The sequence below is a fragment of the Thermobia domestica genome, chromosome 4 (assembly GCF_964235325.1).
Source record: "Thermobia domestica chromosome 4, izTheDome1.hap1.1, whole genome shotgun sequence".
NCBI lineage: Eukaryota > Metazoa > Arthropoda > Insecta > Zygentoma > Lepismatidae > Thermobia > Thermobia domestica.
This window is the reverse complement of record NC_137457.1, coordinates 298,624,920-298,650,953: the sequence shown is the minus strand read 5'-3', so window position 1 is coordinate 298,650,953 and position 26,034 is coordinate 298,624,920. Positions and strand designations below refer to the sequence as shown.

Here is a 26,034-nt window from a genome sequence, read left to right as displayed (position 1 = left end):
GTACACTGTACAGCACAATCATGATTATGTCCTGTATTATTGTTTTGTACAGAAATTACTTCAATACCTGGATCTTGATGTGAAGTGCCATCTCTTATCCTTCCATTACTTCTATCCACGTAATTCGCTGCGTATGTGGAATTTCTCCATACATTTCGTCTATTTTTAAACCTATTTTGACTATATGGTCTAACATAGGAATTATTACGATTAATTAGGTTAGGCGGATTCCCTACATAACCTTGTCTATTTTGTTCATTTTGATTGCTAGAGTATACTCGTCTTAGGTTCGGTTCATTATTATTCACACTTCGGATATTCAAATTCCGAACAGGGACCAAATGATCTGAATTATTCTTATTTTTACCCATTCCTGATTGTGTTAAATTCATAGCATGGTATTGAGTTTCGTAGCATTGTACAAGCATTAATAAATGACTGAAACTCATACACTGAGTGGAAAATAAGATCTGCTGTAATTTAAATGGAAGCAAATTGCGAATCGATGCAATTATTCTTGATTCCGATTGCAAGGGATTAACAACCTTTAATTCATTATAGACATTTACAACAAACTCTACAATAGATTTGTGCAATCGAGGATTGAAATGTTGATTTCTAAGAGTGGCATCTCTGTTTGCCAGCAAAAAGTCATTTTCGTAATTCGCGATCAATGCCGCTTTAAATTCCTCATATGTACTAATGTGATCACGTATTGCCTTAAACCATAAGGAACAAGGTGGGAGTAATACATGGGGTATTAATTTCATGTATTGTGATCGGTCGATAGACATTATATTGCATTCGTCTTGGAATTTCTCTAAGAAAGAACTAGCATTTTCATTGCACTTACCACTAAATTTACTCATGGCTTTGATTTCGCTCATCTTGACACTTAACTTTACCTTTCTTTTCTCACTCCTTGTTCTTGTGGTGTGATTGTTCCGGTCCGTAGCGTGCTGTGTCATGATACCATTTATATTTCGTTCATCAGTGATCTTCGGACAATTTTCCTCTAATATAATATCCTCCTCAGATTCCGGCGAAGGCGTATTTATATCCGGTGATTGGGGAAACTCGAAGCGATCACTGCCCAGATTATTGCGATAAATGTTATCTCTAGCCTGTAACGTTTTAATTTCTTCCTGCATAGTAGCCAACTGGATCTTTTGATGTTTAACGGAAGATTCTATTAACGTTAAATCCTTTTTTACAGCACAGATTTCATGATTTTGATGATCGTGCTTTTCTTGACACTCATCGGCTAACCTTTTTAACTTCTCTTCAAACTGCGAGGATATGTCGTTCATCACCTGGACGATTGTTTGTTTCGTATCGTCTGATTTTAGTTCTATCCGTTCTATCCGTTTACTTAATTCTTCATACTGCTTGTTAGCTTCGTTGAATTTCAGTTCTATCTTCTTTTCCATGGTCTGGTTAGCTTCATAGAACTTCAGTTCTATCTTCTGTTCCATGGTCTGGTTAGCTTCATAGAACTTCTGTTCCATGGTCTTGTTAGCTTCATAGAACTTCTGTTCCATGGTCTTGTTAGCTTCGTTGAATTTCAATTCTATCTTCTGTTCCATGGTCTGGTTAGTTTCATAGAACTTCTGTTCCATGTTTGTGTTAGATTCATTGAGCTTCTGTTCCATGGTTTGTTTTATCTCAGTCGTCATTTGCATAATTTGTCGCTGCACAGCTAACAAAAGTCGATCCTCAGATGACAAACTTGGTGTTGCACTAATTTCACCTGGATTACTGGTATTAGATTCCTGTTGCACTATTTCACTATCCATTTTTCTTTTGATGACCTTACCGCTTCGTAATACGGTTAAGTTCGTATTCATAAATGGTAATATCCAAGTAAATTCAGCCCTACTTTCCTTCTTCGGGAACTGAATTTTCAAAAGTCCCGGGTTCCGGCACCAAATTTTTATAACGACTCTATAGAAAAGCGTCGTCAACCTGGTCCGTCTTGTAATATATAAGTTACGAAGCGATAATTACTTTTCTTTATGCAAGAATCAACTCAGATATTCAAAGATCATTAGTCTCACCTTTATTGCTTGATATGTCTTAAATATTCCTTTTTAAAACCGTGAAATACATAAATTCACTTGACTAGGTCAACACATAACATGTACATAGCCACAACTATCCCATAATAATCTCTTACATATATTAAAAACATTCTTCTTTTCTGTTAATTTAAAATGAACATTCTACTAAGTATATTACATATTTATGAGCACTTTTTGCCCACGGTACAGGTAAATATTATACAAACTAAAGTATTTCGTTATATAATATATGGAGCCTTCAGAGAATAAGGCATTCAAGCCATAACTTGTGAGAAAAATGGCCATAAAATTTGTATTGCAAGCTTAATTACATGGACATTTTTAAATTAGCCCGGCATGCTTAATTATATGGAAAACTAGTTTTTCTTTTTTTACGTTGGCCTATCTTATCTTGATTTGATACTCAAATTTTATCCTACTTTCTACTGAAATGTATCTGTAAGCCAACAAAGAAACAATTATATATGATAAATTTAAATTCATCTTAATTTGGAAGATGACAGACACTTTACTATTGTATATCGTAAAGGTCAGATCCACCGGTATTGTAACAGCGGTGCTTGAGCGATTTACAGTAGGAATTCGAAATCCGAGAAGTGATAATTTCATAGTCTTGTTTTATTACAGGTGTAACCTCTTTAGTCAAGGGAGAGGAGGACGTGGATCATGGGTCATTAGTTGATGATGATAGGTTTTGGTGGGTCGGAGTTGGTCACAATGGTTCAGAATGGTTCATAGTTGATGGTGGGTCAGAGTGGGTCATTTGGGTGGTGGGTGATAGTGGGTCATGGTGAGTCTTGGATCAACTTTTCATTGACCCACACCATCTCTGGTTAAAATGGTACTGAAGAGAAGAGGCACCGCGGTGGCTCAGTGATAGAGCGTTCACCTCCGGTGCTTGGGGTCCCTGATTCGACCCCAGCTTGCGCCGTGTGGACTTTGTGGTGGACAAACACCATGCTCGTGGGTTTTCTCGGAGTTCTTCCGTTTCCTCCCACTTTCGTCATTTCAATCACTTCTCATCATCAGCGTCTCCTTTAGCCGAACCGACATAAACGTGGAACGTAAGACTGAAATATTTAATTTCCAAAAGAGCCTGAATTATTCTTTTTTCATTAGAACCAAATGAATAACAGAAGAAAAATGGAGGTCTTCGAAGTAAAACGTAGACAAACATACCAGTGCTCAGAAAATGTTATCTACAAGGCACTGAGCAGAATGGGTCGGTAGGTCAATGGGCCAGTGTGAGTCACGGTGAGTGGTGTTTCGCAGTGAATCATGTCGACCCACTCACAAATATTGACCCACACAATCTCTGATTTTAATATGTAGTATATCATTTAAAAGACGAAACATACATCTACAAATATTTTTCTCGATTGCGAAGGCTGGCTTGATGGTAATTTCTTCTTAAGGTGAGAAATTGATAGGATTAAAAAGCCCATCTTGAACTGAGTTCAAACTACATTTCAAAGTTATTAGAAACGCTTTCGCGACTCCAGAAAACTATCAATTCGACAAATATTTAAGTAAGCTTTTACATTTTCTTGGTCATAACTCCGAGCCTCTCATCCTCTGAAGATGAGGATGAATTTGGAGATAACGCCATTGAGTGCCTCACTATTCATCTCAACGACCCAGAAAACAAGGATAACATTCTATGATCAGTCATTGTACACTATTTTTACATGTCACTCTTCCCATTTTCCGTCCCTTGGAGTATCTGACTTCCACAGTATTTTTTTCTTAGATTAAAAGTAATATGTCTCCCACGTTAGGCGAAAGTTGCTCCAGACATTCCGGAGTTTCGCTGGAATACACACTTATACATACATTAAAATATTTAGAGTTATGTGAGCAACGCTTTTGATGTTGCCCCTGTAAATTCAAAATCCAGGTTACATAGTCGGTCATACCAAAATGTGACATTAAATGCTATTGTGATTGTAATAGCTTGACGAACCCAAACTATAGATTTCACACTAACCTCAGTCACTTGAGACATTTTATTAATCATCCTTTATCGCCCGTCATAACGATGGGATTTGAATCGATTGAGTTGATTTTGAGTTTAATTACTCGTTGAGCAGTGTGGCTATATGAGACATAGACCTACTAATTAACGTACAATCCGAACTACATGAGCTCTCGCTGGGGGCCAAACCTGAGTATCCCACGCCGAAAGCGTGTACGCTACACGCTTAACCACGAAGGAGCTTTACGATGCGAGTTGAATTTGGACTTCAACGCTATCGGAATTGTAATTATTAATATCTGCAACAACGAGAACTATGGATTCGACACTAATATCGATCGCTTTGACTTTATATGTATCCCCTCCAACTCCCAATAGCTTACTCTAAGAGTATTCTTTTTTAGACTGGAACCACTATATGTAGGATGTTTGTTTACATGATGGAACATTATATATATATATATTTTAAAGAGGCGGACAGAAAGAGACCACATCCATATACAAAACCATTGCAGATTATTGAACTGAAATCCTTTGGAAAGAAATCCTATTCTGCATTCTTTCTTAAGTATAAATAAGTCTCTTTGACATGACTTCGTGTTCGTAGATTTCCTGTTTATATGGTTTTGGGGATCGTGAGTTTTGTGTCTAACCAAGATTCGAGTTTGTATAATAATTTCTGTTTATACGCGCATAGTCTCTTTACCTTTCAGAAAGCGTAAATCATTTGGTGTAATGAGAAAATTGAGAAGTAACCTCCGTATGACAGATATCTGCAAATCAATACACCATATAACCTAGTTGTTGCTGTGGTATTATTTTCTGAATTTTTATTTAACATTTACATATAGAATACCAACGTCCTGTGAATACCTATATCAGACGTTATATTTTAAATATAATAATCACTATGTTCTGCAATGATTATATGTTATATGTATACACACAAGTGATGTATTTTAATGTAATTATTTTATATAATTTTTCATGTATTGCGGAAAATAGAATTTCATAAAAAAAGCATTGATTCAGATGGGAATCGAACTCACAACCTTACGATTGAAATACAAAGGCTTATCGCTGAGCTAACATAAGCACTCTTCGGAAGATGCTTCTCGCGATGTATAGCGGCTCTCTAGATAATTATGACATTCATATCCACTGCAAATGCTGTTTTTTATTATTTTGACTTTAATTTTAGTACTCAGGCGAGACTTACGTTCTATGTCTTAACTTTCAGCATTCTTTTGCATATGGAAAGATTCGTTTACGTATCTAAATGTTCCATTACATATGGAGAGCTAAGTGACTGACAAGCATGTGTTGACATTAATATAAAGTTTCGAAATATTGTATCTTTAAGTATTACAATCAATATTGCTTTTTGTCTACACTTGGTAACAAGTCTTATTATATTTAAAAGATGAAAAACACATCTGCAAACTTTTTCCCGATTGCGGAGGTTGGCTTGGAGTCTCGAACCTGTTTTTACTTTTTTCCGAACATACCCGAAGTTGGACTTAAAAAATTTTTGCCTCGAAACAGCAATAAAGAATGCACTCAACCTTTATGAGACAAGGTGTACCTATGACCACCACAATAAAGCCATTAAACAAGTAGCAGATGACAATGAAACAGATTCATCCTTGAGGAACAAGGGTGAACAGTATTTATAACCAGCAACAGGCATAAATCAACAGGAGCCTCATATATCGGAAGGCACCATTATGCCTGGAGGTACTTCAGCATTCTTGTTGATATCGCCAAAAGTTTTGTGGTCTTATACCAAGGCCCCTCCCCTAAAATTGAATTGGCGTGGGCGACAGAAAGGCAGTTCAAGGGTTCTGACAAACTTACAAGAGATTAAGAAACTAGAAAAAGCCTATCAGGAAAAATAGAAAAAGCTTTTGAATAGAACTTCAAAAGGAGCACCACGAAAACTAGTAAATAAACAGACAATAAAACGGGCCTTGGCATTCACGAGTTGATATCTTAAGAAGCGGCAATAACCAAAAGTTGGATTCACTACACGTCAATCCCATCTTCTCTCATTTTCAGTTGGTTTCAGCGATTTTAACTTCGGTTAAAAATGATAATTTCATTTTTCAGACAAATGTGTGCGATTAACAAGCATTAGCCTTGATAACTTCTGCTCAAATATCTGTTTCTTTTAACAAAATAAAACGTTATTTGTGCCCTATTCTTGATTATATTTTTCCCATTTCACCCTGTTCGTGGGTTCAAATAATAGATGGCCGTAGGTACAACGGGCTATTGTACCTACGGCAAAAAAAAGGTCTCGGGAAAATAAAAATTATTCTTATTTAACGACATTTTTAAATAGGCACATTTTTTTATTCGAGAGACTCCAAACTATATGCCTATTTTTTTATTTGCGAAACAATGCATCACAGGGATCAGAAAACAATCAAATCCAAATTTTGGTCGTACGTACAGCACGTTCCTCTATATATTAGCTAAGGAGTATTGAAAGTTTTGTGAATGACGCTGGAAAAGTGAAACGGAACTTTATCTTGTAGTCCATAAAGTTGCTGTATTTAACGTGTTCAAATAAAACACTTTATCTAGATAACAAGTACCTGTCTCATCGATAATACGATTTCAAACGTTATAAAACAAATTACATGTGACTGAATGGTTGTAAATTGCATTTTGTACTTCATTTTTTTTAAAACAAAATCCGAGTTTATTTTTTTACTTTGTAGATGACTATCTCCAATTACTCGATTCAAATCTGATATATTTTTTTAATAAAACAGCTAATTTTTAGTATTTGTAATACCTGAAAAAGTACCCTTTCTATTCGGATTTAATCAGTTTACTACGATACGCTTGTTGTAGTACTGAGTTTAAGACGAATAGTTGTGTCTAAATTATCAGTATGGTAAATTATCCATTTGTTAAAACTGACTTTTTTTAGTATTTTAGTGTGGGCTTGTTAAATCTTTCAGCGTCATTTTATTTAACATCCGTTGCGTTGTAACTCTGTTGGAAGCAACCAGTTTTGCAACCACGGGAGTTCGCCCCTAAACTTTTGTTACCCCAAGAATACAAATTTCATTATATGGTACATAACTGAAAATGTGCAATTTAGAAATTATAAGAGATAGTTTAACTTCTGTTTAATCTCTTACACTTATTTTTTTGGTCGCTTTTAAGAAACTACGAGATAATGAAATCCAGAACCCAATGATAAATAAACATAATACGTATTTTTTTTTCAATGGAATTTTTTTAAAAGTTTCTCGATAATTCCCGAACAGACATCATAGGCAAAATGTAATGAGTGGAATTGATTGACGGTATTTGTAGAAAGCCGAATGGAGCAAAACACATACGGATTTACAAAAAAAAGAGCAAAAAAATCTATGTCAGATACAAAACAAGTGACAAAACACTGATCACGACTCTAGTTAGGACGATATTCCTGCCTAGGTAAAAGTTTTGGACCTAACGGGTGAAAATGACTTAGATAACCTAATAAGAACCAATAAAGTAATAATTTTTGAAAACATGATTGTTGTTGTTACGTCCCATGATTATGTACCAAGACTTACTAAGACGAAAATGATGAGTAATGAAATATTAGAATGTAAATAGTCAGAAACGGGAGAACCTCGAGGAAACTACATAGACACACGCACACACACACATGCACGGTATTTGTCTACCACAAAGTATATTTGACGAGTGCTAGAATCGAACCAGAATTCCACACACCCGAGGTGAGCGCCTTACTATACCAACACCTCCAAAATGTAGGTATTTTCGGTTTTCATTTGCCCGAGAATACCAAAGTATGTATTTTTGAGTGTGAGATTTAATCGATGCTATTCTCGAAGACTAGCCGAAGAATCTCCAAAAGTTCGGAGAACTTTTGCTCTTCAGCAAGATACAGTTCGACTGCACATTGATATGATTAACCCGGCACAGGGCCCGTGGTGAGGCAATCCCTCACTCCTTGCTTTCCCCATGTACTACTGCGCAATGGTTATGCGCACTGTATATCCTTCTATGTATTCCACGTTCACTATTTTTAGCTTCAATCTGCAACTACAGCTTGTTGATGAAGAATCGTTGTTTTTGTTAGCAGTGCATTGTTAGAAGCTTTGCAATTCAGTGAGATTTTATCTCACCTTGAGCCCTGTTACGTTACTATTTCTGGCAGTGTTGAATACTACAAATACATTGACTGTAGGTAAATATATTAAACTGTGGACGACAAAACTGCACAAAAAGTGTTACAATGGATGGATGAGGTGGAAAGGGAAATGAACATAAGGGAAGACGCAGATGAAAGTGCAAGTGAAATAATGGACAGTTGCAGTGACAATGAAGGGGATAACGTTGAGCAAGTTGAACAAAGTAGTGAAAGTGAGTTTTCGGGAATAGAAACAGAACCCGATGTTGTAAATTCTGACGAAGTTGTGAGAGACCTATATATACAGCGAAAGATGGAGTTACAACGTGGAATTTTCACTCCAGAAACACGACACATAAAACTAGGCATAGAAATCTCGTGAGACATTTACCAGGTGTCAGAGGACAAGCACGAAATTTAAAATCGCCAATGGAAGCATGGCATTTATTTTTCCCTGAATACACTATAAAACAAATTGTGGAATATACGAATCTAAAATTAGCAGAAATTCGTATAGGAATAACACGTGAAAGAGATATTCGTAACACTGATTATGAAGAAATGTTAGCTCTATTAGGTTTGCTGTACTTATCGGGTATGATGAAGAGTTCTCGTTTAAATCTGGAGGACTTATGGGCAACTGACGGAACAGCTCCAGAATTGTTTCGTTTGGTCATGTCTCAGAAACGGCTTCGTATGCTTCTACGCGCCCTGAGTTTTGATGACATCAACACCAGACAGCAGAGAAAAGAAGAAGACAATTTAGCTCCAATACAGGCATTATTTGAAGAATTCGTATTGAAATGTGCGGCCTACTGGACACCACATGAACATGTAACTATTGATGAAATGCTTCAATCTTTCAGGGGAAGGTGCTCTTTTCGATGTTACATGCCAAATAAACCGGCAAAATATGGCATTAAAATATATTCCTTAGTGGACGCACATGTCTACTACACAATGAAAATGGAGATTTACCCGGGAACACAACAGCCGCGAGGACCATATGTTCAGGACAACAGTGCGCACGCAGTTGTCAAACGTCTCATCGAACCCATTACTAAATCTGACAGAAATGTGACAACAGACAATTTCTTCACATCAGTTCCTTTAGCGCTAGATCTTCTAAAGAATCACGGCTTAACACTGGTTGGAACTCTAAGAAGTAACAAACCTCAGATTCCGGTTGAGTTCCTGAGTACAAAGGGAAGACCGCCATTTTCAAGCATGTTCGCTCATGGAGAATATATGTTACTTTGTTCATATGTGTCAAACAGAAGAAAAAATGTGCTATTACTCTCCACAATGCATGAAGGAGAACACATTGATGAAGCAACAAAGGAGCAGGCTAAACCGGAAATCATTACATTTTATAATATGACGAAGAATTGTGTAGACTGTGTGGATGGGCTGAAGAGTCTCTATACAGTTGCAAGGAAAACCAACAGGTGGCCGTTACGTATCTTCTACACACTCCTTGATACTGGTGCTCTAAACAGCTACATCATATATAGATTTAACTGTGAAAATGCTGACGCAAGGAGACTCTATCAGAAAAAGTTAGCAATGGATCTCTGCAAGCCATACCTCACTAGAAGAGCAACAATACCATGCTTGCCTACACTTTTGCGATCACAGATAAGGATCCTGGGTGACTCTCCAGCAGAGCCGTAGCTAAGGGGGGCCAGCGGGGCGCCCGCCCCGGGCGCTGATGCAAGGGGGCGCCGAACGAGCAAGGAGAAAGGAAAAGTGGTGTTGGACATGAGTAAAAGACGAGTCGCCCCCAGAAAGTATTGGCGCCCTATTCGATCAATATTGCTGTCGGTTATCAATGAAATACGTAGATTTCTTAAAAATTTTCTTGCTCGCTTCGCTCGCATTCCACTGCCGAGTAGTGACTTATAGTGTGCGCAGGAGCATTTTCAAAATCAGAAACGAGCGAAGTCGTGTTCGGTGTTTTGACAGTGATGAGTTTGCTTAGTTCAAAACGTTTTTCTACCCAATCGGATTAATCTTAACGCACAATGGGGCCAAAGCACTGAATTCTTGGCAAAAATAAGAATTCGCAATATGAAGCAGAAAATTGAAAGAAAACCAATTATTTTGGTATGTGCAGTGGTTACAATAATGTTATTTCGACATTATTTCATCAAAAACAGAGTTTTACATCATAAAAGGAAATATTCCTTATATTCGCTCCTAAATTGTTTAACAGATTATATGATTAACATAAACAAACGCATGGGTAATATGCTTTGATTTGGCAATTCACTATTGGCTTACATTCTTACGCATGAAAGGAAAAGTGTACTTATTCATTTACAACTGAAGAGTAATAAAATTGAAGAGAAGTTCTTGCTTCTCAAAATTATTTCAAAGTTGTGGAGAATTCGTTATGACAATGAAGATGCAAGGACGCTTCAATACATAAAAATTATCTCATCACAAGTTCTCGATATGAATATATTATCAGATATATTAAACATATGCCGCCTTATGCAGAGTCGTTTTGACGTATGATTAGCGTCATACTAAAAGCCTGACTACTGCAGGAAACATATGTTAGTCGAACTCTTGAGTATAACACTAATCAAGCGTCAGAACGACTCTGAATAAGGCCCATTATGATTTACAAGCATCAGTAACCTGTTCAAGTTGTTTCATATATTGCATCGTGTATTACGTGAGCTCATTTCAGAGCTTGATCGGAACACTCTTAGCTGGAGCAAGCGGAGGTTCATTACAGTTGATTCCAATGTCACTTCTGTGCACGCATCACAAAAAACACAATAGTGAATTGATCAACACCATTTTTAATATGGTTCTACCTTATAGGCCATAGATGGTTTAGCATTAATGTTTCAAAAGGTCGCCACCATTAATCAAATACGTTTGACTAGAGTTTAGTTCTGTTAGTGAATGTCAGAGAAGTATGACTAGATGTTAGAAACAAGATGGGTCCTGGGGGCGAAGCCCCCAACGAGATCTGGGTTCAAAATTCTAGAATCGACCTATATTCAACTTTGTCACTGCGTGCATGGGGGATCACACGTCTAATAACCTAACACTTGCTCTCACATTTATCCCAGCTCAATTCAAAAGCAGCATTGCATCCAGAATGCGGTTTTCCTTAAACATTTTCATGTGCTAAATTTCTCAAAAGTGCAAATATGTGCAGGTTTTCTCTTTGCATACAGTAAGAACAATGTTTCCGCTACGACATATTAAAAAATTACAGACATATTATGCCATATTTTCTACTAAAATGCCATTCTATCGCTTGACCATAGTCATATGCTTTCAGTACCACAACATTTTCCAAATATGATATTTAGTAGGGGATTATCATAGGGATATGATAAATATTAGCATCATTTCAAATATGATTATTGACTAGACATCACATCTACATTTTAAATATACAAAATGATACATACATGTTGGCCGTGTTACCATGTTTACCAGCCACTGAATATCTACACGCAATGTAGGAATCGTTGCATTCAAAGTCAATTTCCTATTTTCTGTCACTAAGCAGCGCCTCTCCGGCTTTGGCGGATAACCAAATTTACGCGTCCCATGAGTTCATTGTAAACTGCTATAACTTCTTTTCCTGTATACTATCTTATGTGTACACTATTATGGTTTCATTATAACAAATTATGTCAAGTCAATCTTTTACTTCATTTTTCGAGTTTTTGCTAAGAATTACCTGAGAGATCTTAAGTTGACAAAAGGAGAGCACCATATAATATGACGTCACGCCTGGCACCATTGTGTGACGATGAGAATGAAGGTATGAAAGTGAGAAAAGTGAAGAGACACATTCAAGCTGCTGTATGTGCGGGAATGTTAAAAATAAAGGTAAATGAGGGGAACAATAATATTTTCGAACTTCAAACAGTTGTAGGATAGGGGGTTAAGGGGTCAGAAATTAGCCCAACGAAGTTCGACTTTTTCAGACACTTATCACTACCAATGATTTATTTTTAAATTCCATTGACATATCAAATGCTTCCAATTTGGAGGAATTTATTTGGGTTATTTTTCATCAACTTTTTGCATCGCCAGCATATTATTTTGTGCATACTGCGTGCTAAGCGAAAAAGCCTTAACTCCATATCACATACTTTCGAGAAAATAAGCAAAACGTGTTTTGGCTTAGGCTGTACGTTCAGATTTGTTGTATTTCAGTAAAACTTTATTAAATATATATTCACGATCTAAAATTTGTGTGGTAATACAGTTAAATATCTTTGCTTATGAATTCCCCTTAAGGTCTTTTTGCTTACTTTCAGTTACAGTTTTGAACATAAGGTAAACACTCATGACGTTATTACCCCCTACCTATTGGTCAAATCACGTCAATTTCACTTTAGATAGATGCAGAATTGTACTACGAACATTCCCATACCAATATCTCGATTTTCGAAAAATGTGGAGCTAAGGTCTTTTCGCTTAGGACGGCAGCATACGTGTCTAGTTGTGTGATGTTTTTATCTATCTACATACATACAAAACATAAGTACACACATTCTTTATATATGTACGTGTTAGAGTACTTTAATATGTTAATTAATAATAAGTACCTTAAATTCGGAACTTTCATTCATTAAGAAATTAAGTAATTACTATAATTTCAGACATATTTAGTAGCCAAAGTATATTTTGGATTTCAAGCACAAACATTGAACATATTCTTCAGATCCATCGATCAATATTTAAAAATTCATAAAGAAGGCTCCTTCTGAATTTCCATTACATTTCACAAAATATATATTTACCGTTAAAAGATCGAAATTAAAATGCTATTGATGTGGTCACATACAGAATAAAATTAAAAACTTTACAATTATTAGGGTCTACTGACACCCATTTCGAACAATTTAAAAGCACATAGTTTTTAATGTATTGAAATTTCATTTCTTATCGATAGTATGAAACTTTGTAAATAGTAGTAACTTTCCATAACTGGTCTCCCAGTGAATTTGTAGACAACCAAAGGTAATATTGTCAAGTTTAACAAAAAGCCCAAAATAAGACTCTTGAAAACAGCTCTTATTTGAAAAAGGATACATAATGATCGTTTTTGGTTTTTGCAATGGCAATGCCTTTCCAAGAAGATTAATAAAAATTCAACGTAGCATAACAACAAAAACTGCTTTTCATATATATATATATATATATATATATATATATATATATATATATATATATATATATATATATATATATATATATATATTATTGGTAAGGTGAGTGTGGGGGGCACCGAATTCTACTTCGCCCCGGGCGCCGAAATCTAGCTACGGCTCTGCTCTCCAGCACCTGTGCACTCCGAGGCACCAGCAGGGAATAGTGATAAAAGGTGTTTAGTCCTAACTTGTGTATTTAAATTGTTTTGTTTTGTTTAAAGATGTTTGTTCAATGTAACTTGTTAGCTGTAGAAGAAGAAGAAGAAAGGGTAGGTGCTTGTTGAAACTGTGCATAGCAGCACTGTGTGTGAGTGAGCTCGTAGCCTATAGCTGCCTGATCGTTGTGTTCAATGTGCATTTTATTTAACTCGGGAATTGTAAGAAATATTAACAATATTATTAAACCGAATTATTAAAGAACGAACCAGCGTTTGTGTGATACAGTCCATCATAAAGATTTGGTCCTCCTACCCAGATGTTAATACGTGTTTATGTGTTTTATGTGACCTACGTGCTAAGACTCGTGTGTTAACAAGAAAGAAAAAACTGTGTGGGCGACAATGGAAGCTTACAATTCCCGAAAACGTGTTTTAAAAGGAAAGGTCAATCGTGCTGAAAACTGCATAAACAATATCACAGAACAGGAAGATATTAGTGTAGTTCAGGTCTACAAAAACAAAGTGAGTGAACTGTCACGTGAAACAAATGAGCTTTTGTTTCTAGCCAGTAACTTGTGTGCCGAAGAAGAAATTTATTTGGTGCAAGAAGAAGAGCTTGCTGCTATTGAAGATAGACTTACAAAGCTTAACGTGAAATTAGTGGAAGCGCAGGGTAAATTATCTCACGCTTCTTCTAGTGATGTGAATAATCAAAAAAACACAACAGAAATTCGACTTCCAAAATTGCAGTTGCCATGCTTTAGCGGGAACTTAAATGATTGGCTTTCGTTTCGTGATTTGTTTATCGCAGCAGTGCATAATAGTGAAAAATTGACGGGTGCACAAAAACTTCAGTACTTAAAAGCTAGTCTACAAGGTGAAGCAGCAACACTTGTTCAATCTATACAAATAACTGACGATAACTATAAAGAAGCTTGGGACCTGCTAAATTTAAGGTATCAAAATAAACGAGAATAAGTCACGTCTATCTTGCGGCGGTTTGTAAGTCAAGGTCAAGTGCAGCAAGAATCAGCTGGCGCGTTACGTCGGTTGTTGGATACAAGTGTTGAGTGTGTGCGATCGTTATCAGTGTTGGACATAAAAGTAAACGAATGGGATCCTTTGCTTATATTTCATATAACAGAGAAGCTAGACAGTGAAACAAAAAGACAGTGGGAACTTTCATTGTCAGACAGTGAACTACCAACATTCGACCAATTGGTGAAATTCATAGATCATAGGTGTCGTGCATTAGCAAGTAGCACTTCAAATGCAAAATCAACCCCACCCAGTGAGCCAAACAAGAGTAATAAAAAATCAACAATAGCGCATCATGCTTCAGCTCAATTTTCGTGTTGCCAGTGCAAAAGCAAAAATCATCCTTTGCATAAATGTGATGACTTTCTTTCGCTGTCAGTTGACGAACGTCATTCCTTAGTGAAAAACAAAGCATTATGCTTTAATTGTTTACAATCTCATCATAAACTGTCCAGTTGCAAATCAGCATCGTGTCGTGAGTGTGGCAAACGTCATCATACTTTACTTCATTTTCCAAATAAACAGAACTCAGGTGTTTCAGTGGGGACTCATTTTTCAAGTGAAACTAATGTGCAACATGCAGTGTTACTACAAACTGCAGTAGTGATGGTGAAGGATTCGTATGGTAATTTACAACCTGTGAGAGCCTTGTTAGACTCAGCCAGTGAAAAAAGCTTTGTGTCAGAAAACTGCTCACAACGGCTTGGTTTACAAAAACAGCCTGTGTATGTACATGTTTCGGGGCTGAGTTCCAGTAATGTTGCTCGGGCAAAAGGTGTTGTTAATATTGTGTTTACATCAAGTTATGATGTTAAATCAGAATTTTCTATAGAAGCGTTAGTGTTGCCAAAGGTAACAGGTATGTTACCAAAACGGTATATTCATAAAAGCAAGCAGTGGTCGCATGTTAACAAGTTAACATTAGCAGATCCGAATTTTAATGTTCCTGACAGAATTGATCTGTTATTGGGTGCAGATATTTACCCTCAATTGCTATTGGCGGGTGTGTGTAGTGGTGTTAATGGTTCTCCCGTAGCAGTGAATACCAAATTAGGATGGGTGTTGTTTGGTTCTATTGGCGACCACGAAATGCGACGTAAAGAATTCACAGCGTCAACATATCATATCCAGTGCAACAGTGAAAGAATTTTGCAACAATTTTGGGAATTGGAAGATATTCCTACACAAAAAATAATGTCGTCAGAAGAAAAGCAGTGTGAAATTTATTTCGAGAAGACCCATCAAAGAGATGAGACAGGTAGGTTTCATGTGCAGTTACCGTTTCGCGACAACAGTGCAAGACTTGGTGAGTCACGTGAAGTGGCAATTAAACGCCTTAAGCAAGTAGAAAGTCGTTTGAAGAAGAGGCCTAAAATGCGTCAATTATATGTAGATTTTATGCATGAGTATGAGGTACTTGGGCATATGGAGATTATTCCAGAGAGTGAAATACTGAAACCAACCAATGAAGTGTGTTATTTACCTCATCACGCAGTGTTGAAAGATTCCAGTTCTACAACAAAACTGAGAGTAGTTTTTGATGGTAGTTGTAAAACTTCATCTAATGTGTCATTGAATGATAAGTTACTTGTCGGACCTAGGTTGCAGTGTGACTTAATTCCATTACTTGTGCGTTTTAGACAACATAATGTGGCATTGACGGCTGATATTGAGAAAATGTATAGACAGGTGAGAATCCAACCAGAACATAGAGACTTCCAGCGAATTGTGTGGCGTGAGAAACCTAATCTTCCGATCAAAGATTACAGGCTTGTGACGGTAACTTATGGTACAGCTTCAGTACCGTATTTAGCGGTGAAAAGTTTGCAGCAATTAGCGAAATATGAAGAAGAATCATTTCCTATTGCATCGGCTGTAGTGATGCAAGACTTTTTTGTTGATGACTTAATCAGTGGTGCCAACTCAGTTAGTGAAGCAATTCAGTTACAAGAACAACTCAGTGCATTATTGCAGAAAGGAGGTTTTGAACTGAGAAAATGGGCATCCAACAGTCCCAACGTTTTGGACTCCGTACCCTCTCATTTGAAACAAGCGACGAGTAGTTTAGACTTTGATAGTAGTAATTCAGTGAAAACGTTAGGAATTCAGTGGTATCCATCAAATGATGTATTTTCGTATAATGTCAATCTTGTGTCAGTTAAGTCAGTTGTAACAAAGCGTAATATTTTATCAGAAAGTGCAAAAGTGTTCGATCCATTAGGTTTGATTTCTCCAACTACTATTATTGCGAAAATATTATTGCAAGAAATTTGGAAACTAAATTTAGAATGGGACAGTCCAGTTCCTGAATGGATTTTGAGGAAATGGAGGAATTACTACTCAGAGCTTTCTTTATTGAAAAACATCAAAATCAACAGGTGTATCACTATCACTCAAGCTACGAGAAGAGAGTTAATAGGATTCTGTGATTCTTCCGAAAAAGCCTATTGTGGAGTGGTGTATATGAGGTCTGTATCTCAAGACGGCCAAGTGAGTGTGAACATTGTTATGGGAAAAACGAAGGTTGCTCCAATCAAACAAGTGTCCTTGCCCCGATTAGAGCTCTGTGGTGCCTTGCTATTAGCTAAAATGATGAATCTCATATTAAATTCATTACGTTTGGAAGTGCATGATGTAATTGCATATTCTGACTCTACTGTTGTGTTATCGTGGCTGAATTCGGATTCAAGCAGATGGAAAGTGTTTGTCGCGAATCGTGTAGCAAAGATTCAAACTCTTTTGCCATCAGTGAAGTGGCTCAAAGTGGATTCAAAGAATAATCCAGCAGACTGTGGTTCTCGAGGTTTATTACCTTCTGCCTTACTTGCACATCACTTATGGTTCTCAGGTCCAGAGTGGCTAAAAAACCCCATTCTCCCAGAGTGTAATGAATATACAGTGGATTCAAAGTTAGTCAACCAAGAGGAAAGAAAACATATAGTTTGTATGCATGTTCATGTTGATACCTCCATTATTGACAATTGTTCATCGTTGGTGAAACTTGAGCGAACTGTTGCATATTGTAAGCGCTTTATTAATAATTGTCGTGTGTCGCAAGGAAACAAGCACACAGGTCCACTTACAGTAACAGAACTTTCTAATGCCTTGATGTGTCTGATAAAGATTGTTCAACAAGGGTCATTTGCATCAGAAATTGAGTACCTGAAAAACGGAAAATCATTACCTTCCAAAAATCGATTGCTTTGCTTGAACCCATTTGTCGATGATAAAGGTATTTTACGTGTGGGAGGTCGACTTAAAAATGCCAATGTTTCAGAAGATCGAAAGCATCCCATTTTACTTCCAAGGGATAGCCATTTAACAGAATTAATTGTGTGGAATGAACACAAATTGTGTTTGCATGGTGGACCAAGACTGGTATTATCTTCTTTACAACAGACATTTTGGATTATAAATGGAAGAGATTTTGTTCGCAAATTACTTCGGAAATGCGTGACATGTCATCGCCATAAAAAGTTAACGGTAGAACAGCTTATGGGAGATTTACCTGCTTCAAGAGTAAATCCTAGTCGGCCGTTTAGTCGTTCAGGAATAGATTATTGTGGGCCAATTCATCTCAAAGCAATTAAAGGCAGAGGGCGAACAACTTACAAGGCATATGTAGCATTATTTGTATGTTTTACTACTCACGCAATCCATTTAGAAATTGTGAGTGACTGTACAACTGAAGCGTTCTTAGCTGCTCTAAGAAGATTTGTTGCTCGTAGGGGAAAACCAACAGATATATTTAGTGACTGCTCCACAACCTTCGTCAAAGCTAACAAAGAGCTAAAGGATTTTGTTACGTTGCTAAAATCTGATCATCATAATATTAGTGTCACAGATTATCTTAGTAAAGAAGGCATACAGTGGCACTTTAATGTACCTCATGCACCACATTTTGGCGGATTGTGGGAAGCCGGAATCAAATCCGTGAAGTATCATCTGAAAAGAATAGTAGGCAATGCTGTGTTAAATTTTGAAGAAATGTCAACCGTGTTGTGTCAAATTGAAGCGTGCCTGAATTCACGGCCACTCACCCCTTTGTCTTCAGACCCCAATGATTTGTGTAGCCTAACTCCAGGACATTTTCTCATTGGAGCTCCAATGTTGGCAATACCTGAACCAGATTATACAGAAAAGAAACTTAATCGACTGTCAAGATGGCAATTAGTGCAACGACTTCAGCAGAACTTCTGGAAGAGGTGGAGTGTAGAATATATCTCTATGTTACAACAGCGTCCAAAGTGGTGGAAAAGAAACAACAATGTGAAGGAAGGTGATTTAGTTTTACTTGTGGAAGATAACTTACCTCCTTTAAAATGGAAGTTGGGGCGTATTGTAAATATTCATCCTGGAAGCGATAACATTGTTCGTGCAGTGACTGTAAAGACCTCAGATGGAGTTTACAAAAGACCAGTTGTGAAAGTATCCCCATTGCCATTTGATTGAAAAAGACATTTTTCATTTACCGTTTTGTTTTACTTTTTTTATGTCATTTCAAATATTACTAATTCATTTTTGTGTGTATCTTGAACTAGATCGTTCAAGGGTGGGGGCTATGTTTAGTCCTAACTTGTGTATTTAAATTGTTTTGTTTTGTTTAAAGATGTTTGTTCAATGTAACTTGTTAGCTGTAGAAGAAGAAGAAGAAAGGGTAGGTGCTTGTTGAAACTGTGCATAGCAGCACTGTGTGTGAGTGAGCTCGTAGCCTATAGCTGCCTGATCGTTGTGTTCAATGTGCATTTTATTTAACTCGGGAATTGTAAGAAATATTAACAATATTATTAAACCGAATTATTAAAGAACGAACCAGCGTTTGTGTGATACAGTCCATCAAAAGGAAATGTGGCTTCTGTCCCAGGAAGAAAAATCGATACACCAAAACATGTTGTGCAGACTGTCTTGTCCCAGTGTGCAAGGAGCACGCACCAGCTGTTCTCTGTTGCAGGTGCCGAGGGCGTGAACAACATGAAGACTGTGAGTGATAACTGCCACATTCCGAAAGGATTTTGCTCGGTTTGAATAAACTGTTTACCATTTTGTTCATTTGTTTGTTTATTGTGATTCTGTAGCTTTACTGTATTATTCAGTGTTGGAAAATTATTGATTTTTTTTTATTGTGTAGTGATATCAATAAACAGTGTAAAATACCCTGCATATATGACTAAAATATTCTAAAGTTGTAAATTTACAATAAAATTCACAATTAAATCTTAAACTGTGTTAATAAAAGGGATTTACCCATTACTTTCATAGGTGAGAGAAAATCTCACCACGCGCCCACTTGCGTTCCTAGTAACCACGCGCCCGGGGCCGGGTTAAGAGGGCATGATATCGGGAATGTTATACAATAATTATAATATACAATTCTCGAATATTAGATTACATACTTTGATGGAAGCGCCTTGCAAAATATTTAATTCCCTTGCTATACTGTGATAAAAAGGTTTCCCTTGCCCTGATAAAATATTTTTCCTTTGTCCTTGTCAAAGGAACACGGGTATGGATGAATACTTGCAATCTGTTGCAGACAGAATGCTCGACGTTAGACGTATACATATCACAATCACTAGAAGTTTCTTTTCACTGCATTTTTAAGCGTCTAGCTCTGTACTAACGCTATAGGCAAAATTAGTTCTATGTACATATTTAACAATATTTTCCTTCCTGTAAAATGTCCACCGAAAATGGTTTAATTTAGTTGAGGACATGAAATATTGTATTGTAAGTCTCAAGTTTTTTTTCTTTTGTTTTTTATAAGAGTTCTGTCTAAGTTCATTCCCATTTCGACGACTTCATCCATGTCTCTTAATCAGTTCCACAAGTTAAATATATTTAGAAACATAGAAGTTTAGCCATATCCCTTATATTGCATATCAGTGTTACATAATCAGGAAATATTATCTGTACCACGTCAAATTTTCGCTCTAAAAACAAGGTTCTCAAATATATGATTAAATGCTAAAATTCTTTAAATAAAGCTTCGTATTTTTTATACGGTCTGAAGTTCTACATTGCTAACCTCTCAAAAAGAAATTTAGATATGTATAATGTGACCTATATCAACATCTTATATTTCAGGGTACATGTTAAATCGAGAAGAAACACGGAGAAACGATCACATAAGCTCCAACGCCTTTGTCCAATTTGTGGTAAATCCTTTAAATCCAACTTAGAAAGACATATACGAACTCACATTGGAGAAAGACCTTTTAATTGCAAAGAATGTGGAAAATCATTTACTCGAAACTTTATATTGAAGGCGCACAGTCTAACGCATCAAGATAAGAATCCCTACGTATGCGTCGAGTGTGGTAAAACTTTGAGTGGTAAATCTTCATTAGCAACACACATGTTAACACATAATGTTGAAAGGCCGTATGGTTGTACTGATTGTGGAAAAGTTTTCAATAATAAATATACGTTAAAAAGACATACCAAGATTGTTCACTCCGAATATAAGCCACATGGTTGTAGAGTATGTGGAAAGACATTTAGTTTAAAAGCACACTTAAAGTCACACATGTTAACACACACAGGTGAGAAACCACATGTTTGTGACCACTGTAATAGATCATTTACTGACAAACTTTCATTAAAACAACATTTGTTCATACATTTAAGTGAAAATCTATATGGTATCCAGAAGTCTAAGTCTGTTTACTCTCAGAAAAATCCATTTGAAAAACAGACAACAAATCATACAGGTGAGTATTCTCGCACATACGAAGAAAGTAATAATTTTTCCCAGAAATCTCCATCAAGTGTGCGTAAACCAAAGCGTACACGAGAGAGGCCATACCTGTGTCTATACTGTGGAAAGACGTTTAGTCTTTTATCTGCCTTGAATAGACATATATTGACACACACAGATCCGAAACTATACATGTGCGAAAACTGCGACAAGGCATTCCCTACGTGTTCTAAGCTGAAAATACACATGCTAACTCATACAGGGGAAAAGCCTCATTCATGCCAGATCTGTCAGAAGTCTTTTACTGTTAAATCATCTTTAAAAAGACATATGTTTACACACTTCCTTTAACGAGTGTTCGATTACGAAAATTGCAATACATTCATTGTAATAAATATTCAAAAACCACACTGAAGCGGTGTTGTCTTAATGCCTCTGAGTATTTTCGTGTGAATCTGATGGAACTTAAAGATGTAGAAGAAAAAAATTACGAAAGCAATTTAGCTTATAAGACATCTGATAATGTTTATGGAAAGTACTACATTAAGGGAAAGAGTAGAAATTTAGAAGAAGTTCACACGCTCGACAGCTAACAACATTTGATCTGACAAAACTGAATCTCATCTAACGAAAACGTGTTAAGTCAACGAGATGAGAATCAACAACTCTGAAAAAATAAATTTGTTTCTTAGTTTACATAATACACCTAAAGAAATCATCAAACAGATTTGAAATTCTAACCATGTTTCTGTTGCTGACATGGCACTTGGAAAACACATGAGAGTGGCTATCTTTCTAACAAGGTGGCTGATTTACTGAAACATGTCTTTATATAGTCGGCTGAGCAGAACATATTGGTAATGGATGTGAAAGTTTTAGAACTGCCGTATGAATTAAGTTTAAGTGTAAATTTAGTAGAGTTATACTTCCAATATTATTTTAGTGGAGGTAAGTTATTACATCTAACCTAGTAGTTATGTTGGCATCACCGTAATTGAAACAGTTTATTCAATATTTCGTATTATATTCAAATTAAAATTAAGTGTATGTTTGAGCTATGGTTATAGATTTCCGTGCGTCAATGATCGATTTCTATACAGAATCAGTAGTTTTAGTGCTTGATTGAGAATAGACAATATGTAAAGAAAGAGAGCTTTCAGTGTACGATTTAATTTATTTAAAAATATATTACAGTAGTAAGGCTATGCTGACCTATCACGTACCTAACTACGTGTCCTATTAACTTGGATATTGAATTCTAAAGTTTGTAATAAATTCCATTATAGGCCATGTGAATCGTTTCCTTCACTGGACAAGTTTTGTATTTTTATAAAATAATATATTAGAAAGTACTCAACATTTCGATTTCGAGGCCTTGTATAATATAATGTGAACTGTGCCTGATTCGTATGCGTCTCTTTAATAGATTATAATTCTATCAAGCGTACTTTTCATGTTTACGCTACACAAATTTCGTAGACTCATATTTAGTATTTACAAATTTTGACGAACCGAGTATTAACAATAGAAACAAAATCAGTATATTTTTAAGAAAAGAAGTTTTTGCTGTATGATGCTGGTTTTGCCACCAGATATGTAATATCTGGTGCAATGTTAGAAATATATTTCATTAAATCTGGTTTGATATCAATCGATTTTTAAGTTTTTCTTCGCAACAGTAAAGCAATTTTTTCTTTATGTAATATGTAGTAGGACGATTGGTTGCTCTTTAATAGCTTTTTTTTAGCACATCAGGATAAATACTTTTTAGAAAGAACCAAAATTCAAAAAAGCATATCTTGTTTGAAAACAATTTTCATGGATCCATGGCTTAATGATTCGCCAACTTGTTTCTGTTCCGGTAAAACTTCAACGAATCCAGATACTATTTTCAAGTTTATTTTCTCACAATGAACAGGCTAGAGAAAAAATCCCTACCGGGCCCCTTCTCTCTCTCTCTCTCTCTCTCTCTCTCTCTCTCTCTCTATATATATATATATATATATATATATATATATATATATATATATATATATATATATACGGTGCTCTAAAAGTGGCTCCTACGGACCAGAGAGCACTGTTTTACAAATCAAAATAAAGCGAAAATGTTATATAATGGAATGCCTTCCGGGGCCTCCTTCTGCCGCTATGGGAAATCAAGAGTTCACTATGTGGCAACATAGCACATTAACTTGAAACCATGAGCATTGCTCTACAAATCCATCAAACAGTTACATCGATCGTTAAGGTAACAAGTGCTAGTGTCAATGTTTATTGACTGTAACTGTCATCTGGCTAGAATCAATGTAATTATTTTATAGATTCGTAGCTCTGATGTATGGTTCTTTATCTGCAGCGTTGCCACATATTGCAATTCGCGTCTCCAGACTGTGTCCCGAAATATATAGAAACGTATATTTTTGGTTTATTTTGACTTGTAGAATAGTGCTGTGGTCCGTGGGCGCCATTTTTAAAACACCCGTTATATAATGGGCTGAATGCGGGCAAATGGTGCAAAACAACATCTCCCAGGGGAATGTTCCGTATTATTGCTGTACCCTGGAGAGTTATGGTGTGCATCATGGAAACAAATCATCGCGTAGGGCACACAGCTGAACTATTTCGTCCGTTGCACTTGCCAGTCGGGAGGATACAGTGTTCAATTTCGTTGATCCCATAGTGTGGGAGGTCTAGGAGGGGAGAGGCCACCCTAAGAAGCAACATCACAACTACCGGGAAAGGGCTTTTAAACACATCCTGTGTGGACACCAAGGTCAAGATCTGGGAAGAGCCCCAGACCTCTTACAAAACAGATGCAGGAAACATTGGTAGAGCATGCTTGCCTCGTTCCACATCTCGAAGAATTATGTGCAACAAAGTGAAAAGAGTTGTTTTCTCCCGACCGACTAGTGTCATTCACTCAATATTTCGGCTGTGTGCACCACTTGCTGATGTGTTTTTATGATCAACACCACAACTCTCCAGGGCTACCGGGCACTGTCCAGCAATTTTACCGCCAATCCCACTGGAATATGTGTTTTTCAATTCATTTCAATGCTACTTTTGATGACATTTTGACCCGCCGCCATGTTGCATAGGGTGATCGTAGCGAATCGCTACTTGTTTTAGCTTCTTTCTTTTTACAAGAGCTTTCAAGCGATATACCACTTGACCCCTCTTTCCATTTGACAATTTTGAGTTGGACCCCGTCTGGGACCCTGGGGCGAAATTTTTACTTCGATCTGTTGTACTTTGAACATCATGTGACACTTGTTTTTCAGTTTTTCCGTCTGCCTGCCCGTTTCAGATTTATAGGGGTTGCCATTTTGTTTTCAATGCAAATTTTGATGACACTTTGACCCGCTGCCATTTTGCATAGGGTGAGCGTAGAGAATCGGGACTTGCTTCTTTCTTTTTACAAGAGCTTTCAAGCGATATATTACTTCACCCATCTTTCCATTTGACAATTTTGAGTTGGATTCCGTTTGGGAACCTGGGACGAAACATTTTACTTTGCTCTGTTGTCCTTTGCATCTAATGGGATACGTGTTTTTCAGTTTGTACATATCTCGGACCGTTTTCGATTTAAAGGCCTGGTACGGACTAACGGAATCATCCGATATATATAATTAGTATTGAATAACATGTAAAGTTAGATTAGTTGGACCACAGTTAATCGTTGTAGTTTGTTCCGTTCTCACAGTTCGGTTGTCCCCAGCATTGAATGTAGTCCCCAGCATTGCCCAATAACGCAAAGTAACAGTATTATAAATATGAAATTAACAGTATTATAAAGTCCTTTTTGGGACTCCTTGCTCGTGGCCTAATAAGAACGTATTTCAGCAATACTAACAATGAGGCCCCAGGATCATATTGCCTAAATGTGTATTGGAGCACCATGAATGCTGAAATGAGGCTTACTTTTATGAAGTCCTGCTGGGGCACTCTGTTAGTCGCTTGAAAAGTTATTGCATCACCATAAATAAACAGAACAGGGGCCCCACTATCACGCGTAAATGAAACTGATAACTTTATGAAAAAAAAAACCACGCCTCCCAATCACATCGTGAGGCTCCTACATGCTACATAGGAAGGGAAGATGGGCCCTCCAAGTGAGGGTTCTTTCGAGGTCCTATAGCCCGTCCGAGACTGACTAAAAATATCAACGAATTTTAAAATTTGTAAAAAAAAAAAATACTCAAGATATCAGCCCCCAGATTTTTTGAACACCCCCGTAAGTTCAAAATTCTGGATAGACCACTGAATGAACATATTTCATTATTCAATGATATCTGTGGCAGTTGGTGTGATGTTCTGTAAGATAAATGGTAGAAAATACAGTTTGTTTTATCTGCATTTAGTTTTAATTTATTTGAAGAAAACCAATGCGTAAGTTGGGATGTTGTAAGATCAATGGTTTCTTGCAAGTTATCTCTGTCTTTCTCAGTTACAATTACTGTTGTGTCATCAGCAAAAAGAATAAATTACCCTTCTTTATATTTAAGGATAAATAATTAAGATATAAAAGAAAGAGTATTGGTCCTAAAACTGATCCTTGTGGAACACCTTTTCTATTCGTTCATTTATTTTGCTCAGACTTTTTGTTGTTTCGTCGATATGAAGAATTTGTACGGTTTCTTTACGATTGTACAGGTATGATTTGAACCACTCCAAAGCAATACCCTAATGCCATATTTTTCTAATTTACCAAAAAGTATATCAAGG

The 26,034-nt window shown here is 36.6% G+C and overlaps 1 protein-coding gene across 3 annotated transcripts in view; it reads left to right on the top strand.

Annotated features, from left to right (window-relative positions):
- The window catches only part of LOC145684234 (uncharacterized), a 42,522-nt gene extending 19,744 nt beyond the window's left edge, over window positions 1-22,778 (top strand). For all 3 annotated transcript variants that reach the window (XM_081756334.1, XM_081756332.1, XM_081756333.1), the window contains exon 3: window positions 20,694-22,778. In XM_081756334.1, the coding sequence (XP_081612460.1) occupies window positions 20,694-21,657 (964 nt within the window). In that variant the 3' untranslated portion in view covers window positions 21,658-22,778. The remainder of the gene's footprint in view (window positions 1-20,693) is intronic.
- Window positions 22,779-26,034: the final 3,256 nt, after the last annotated feature.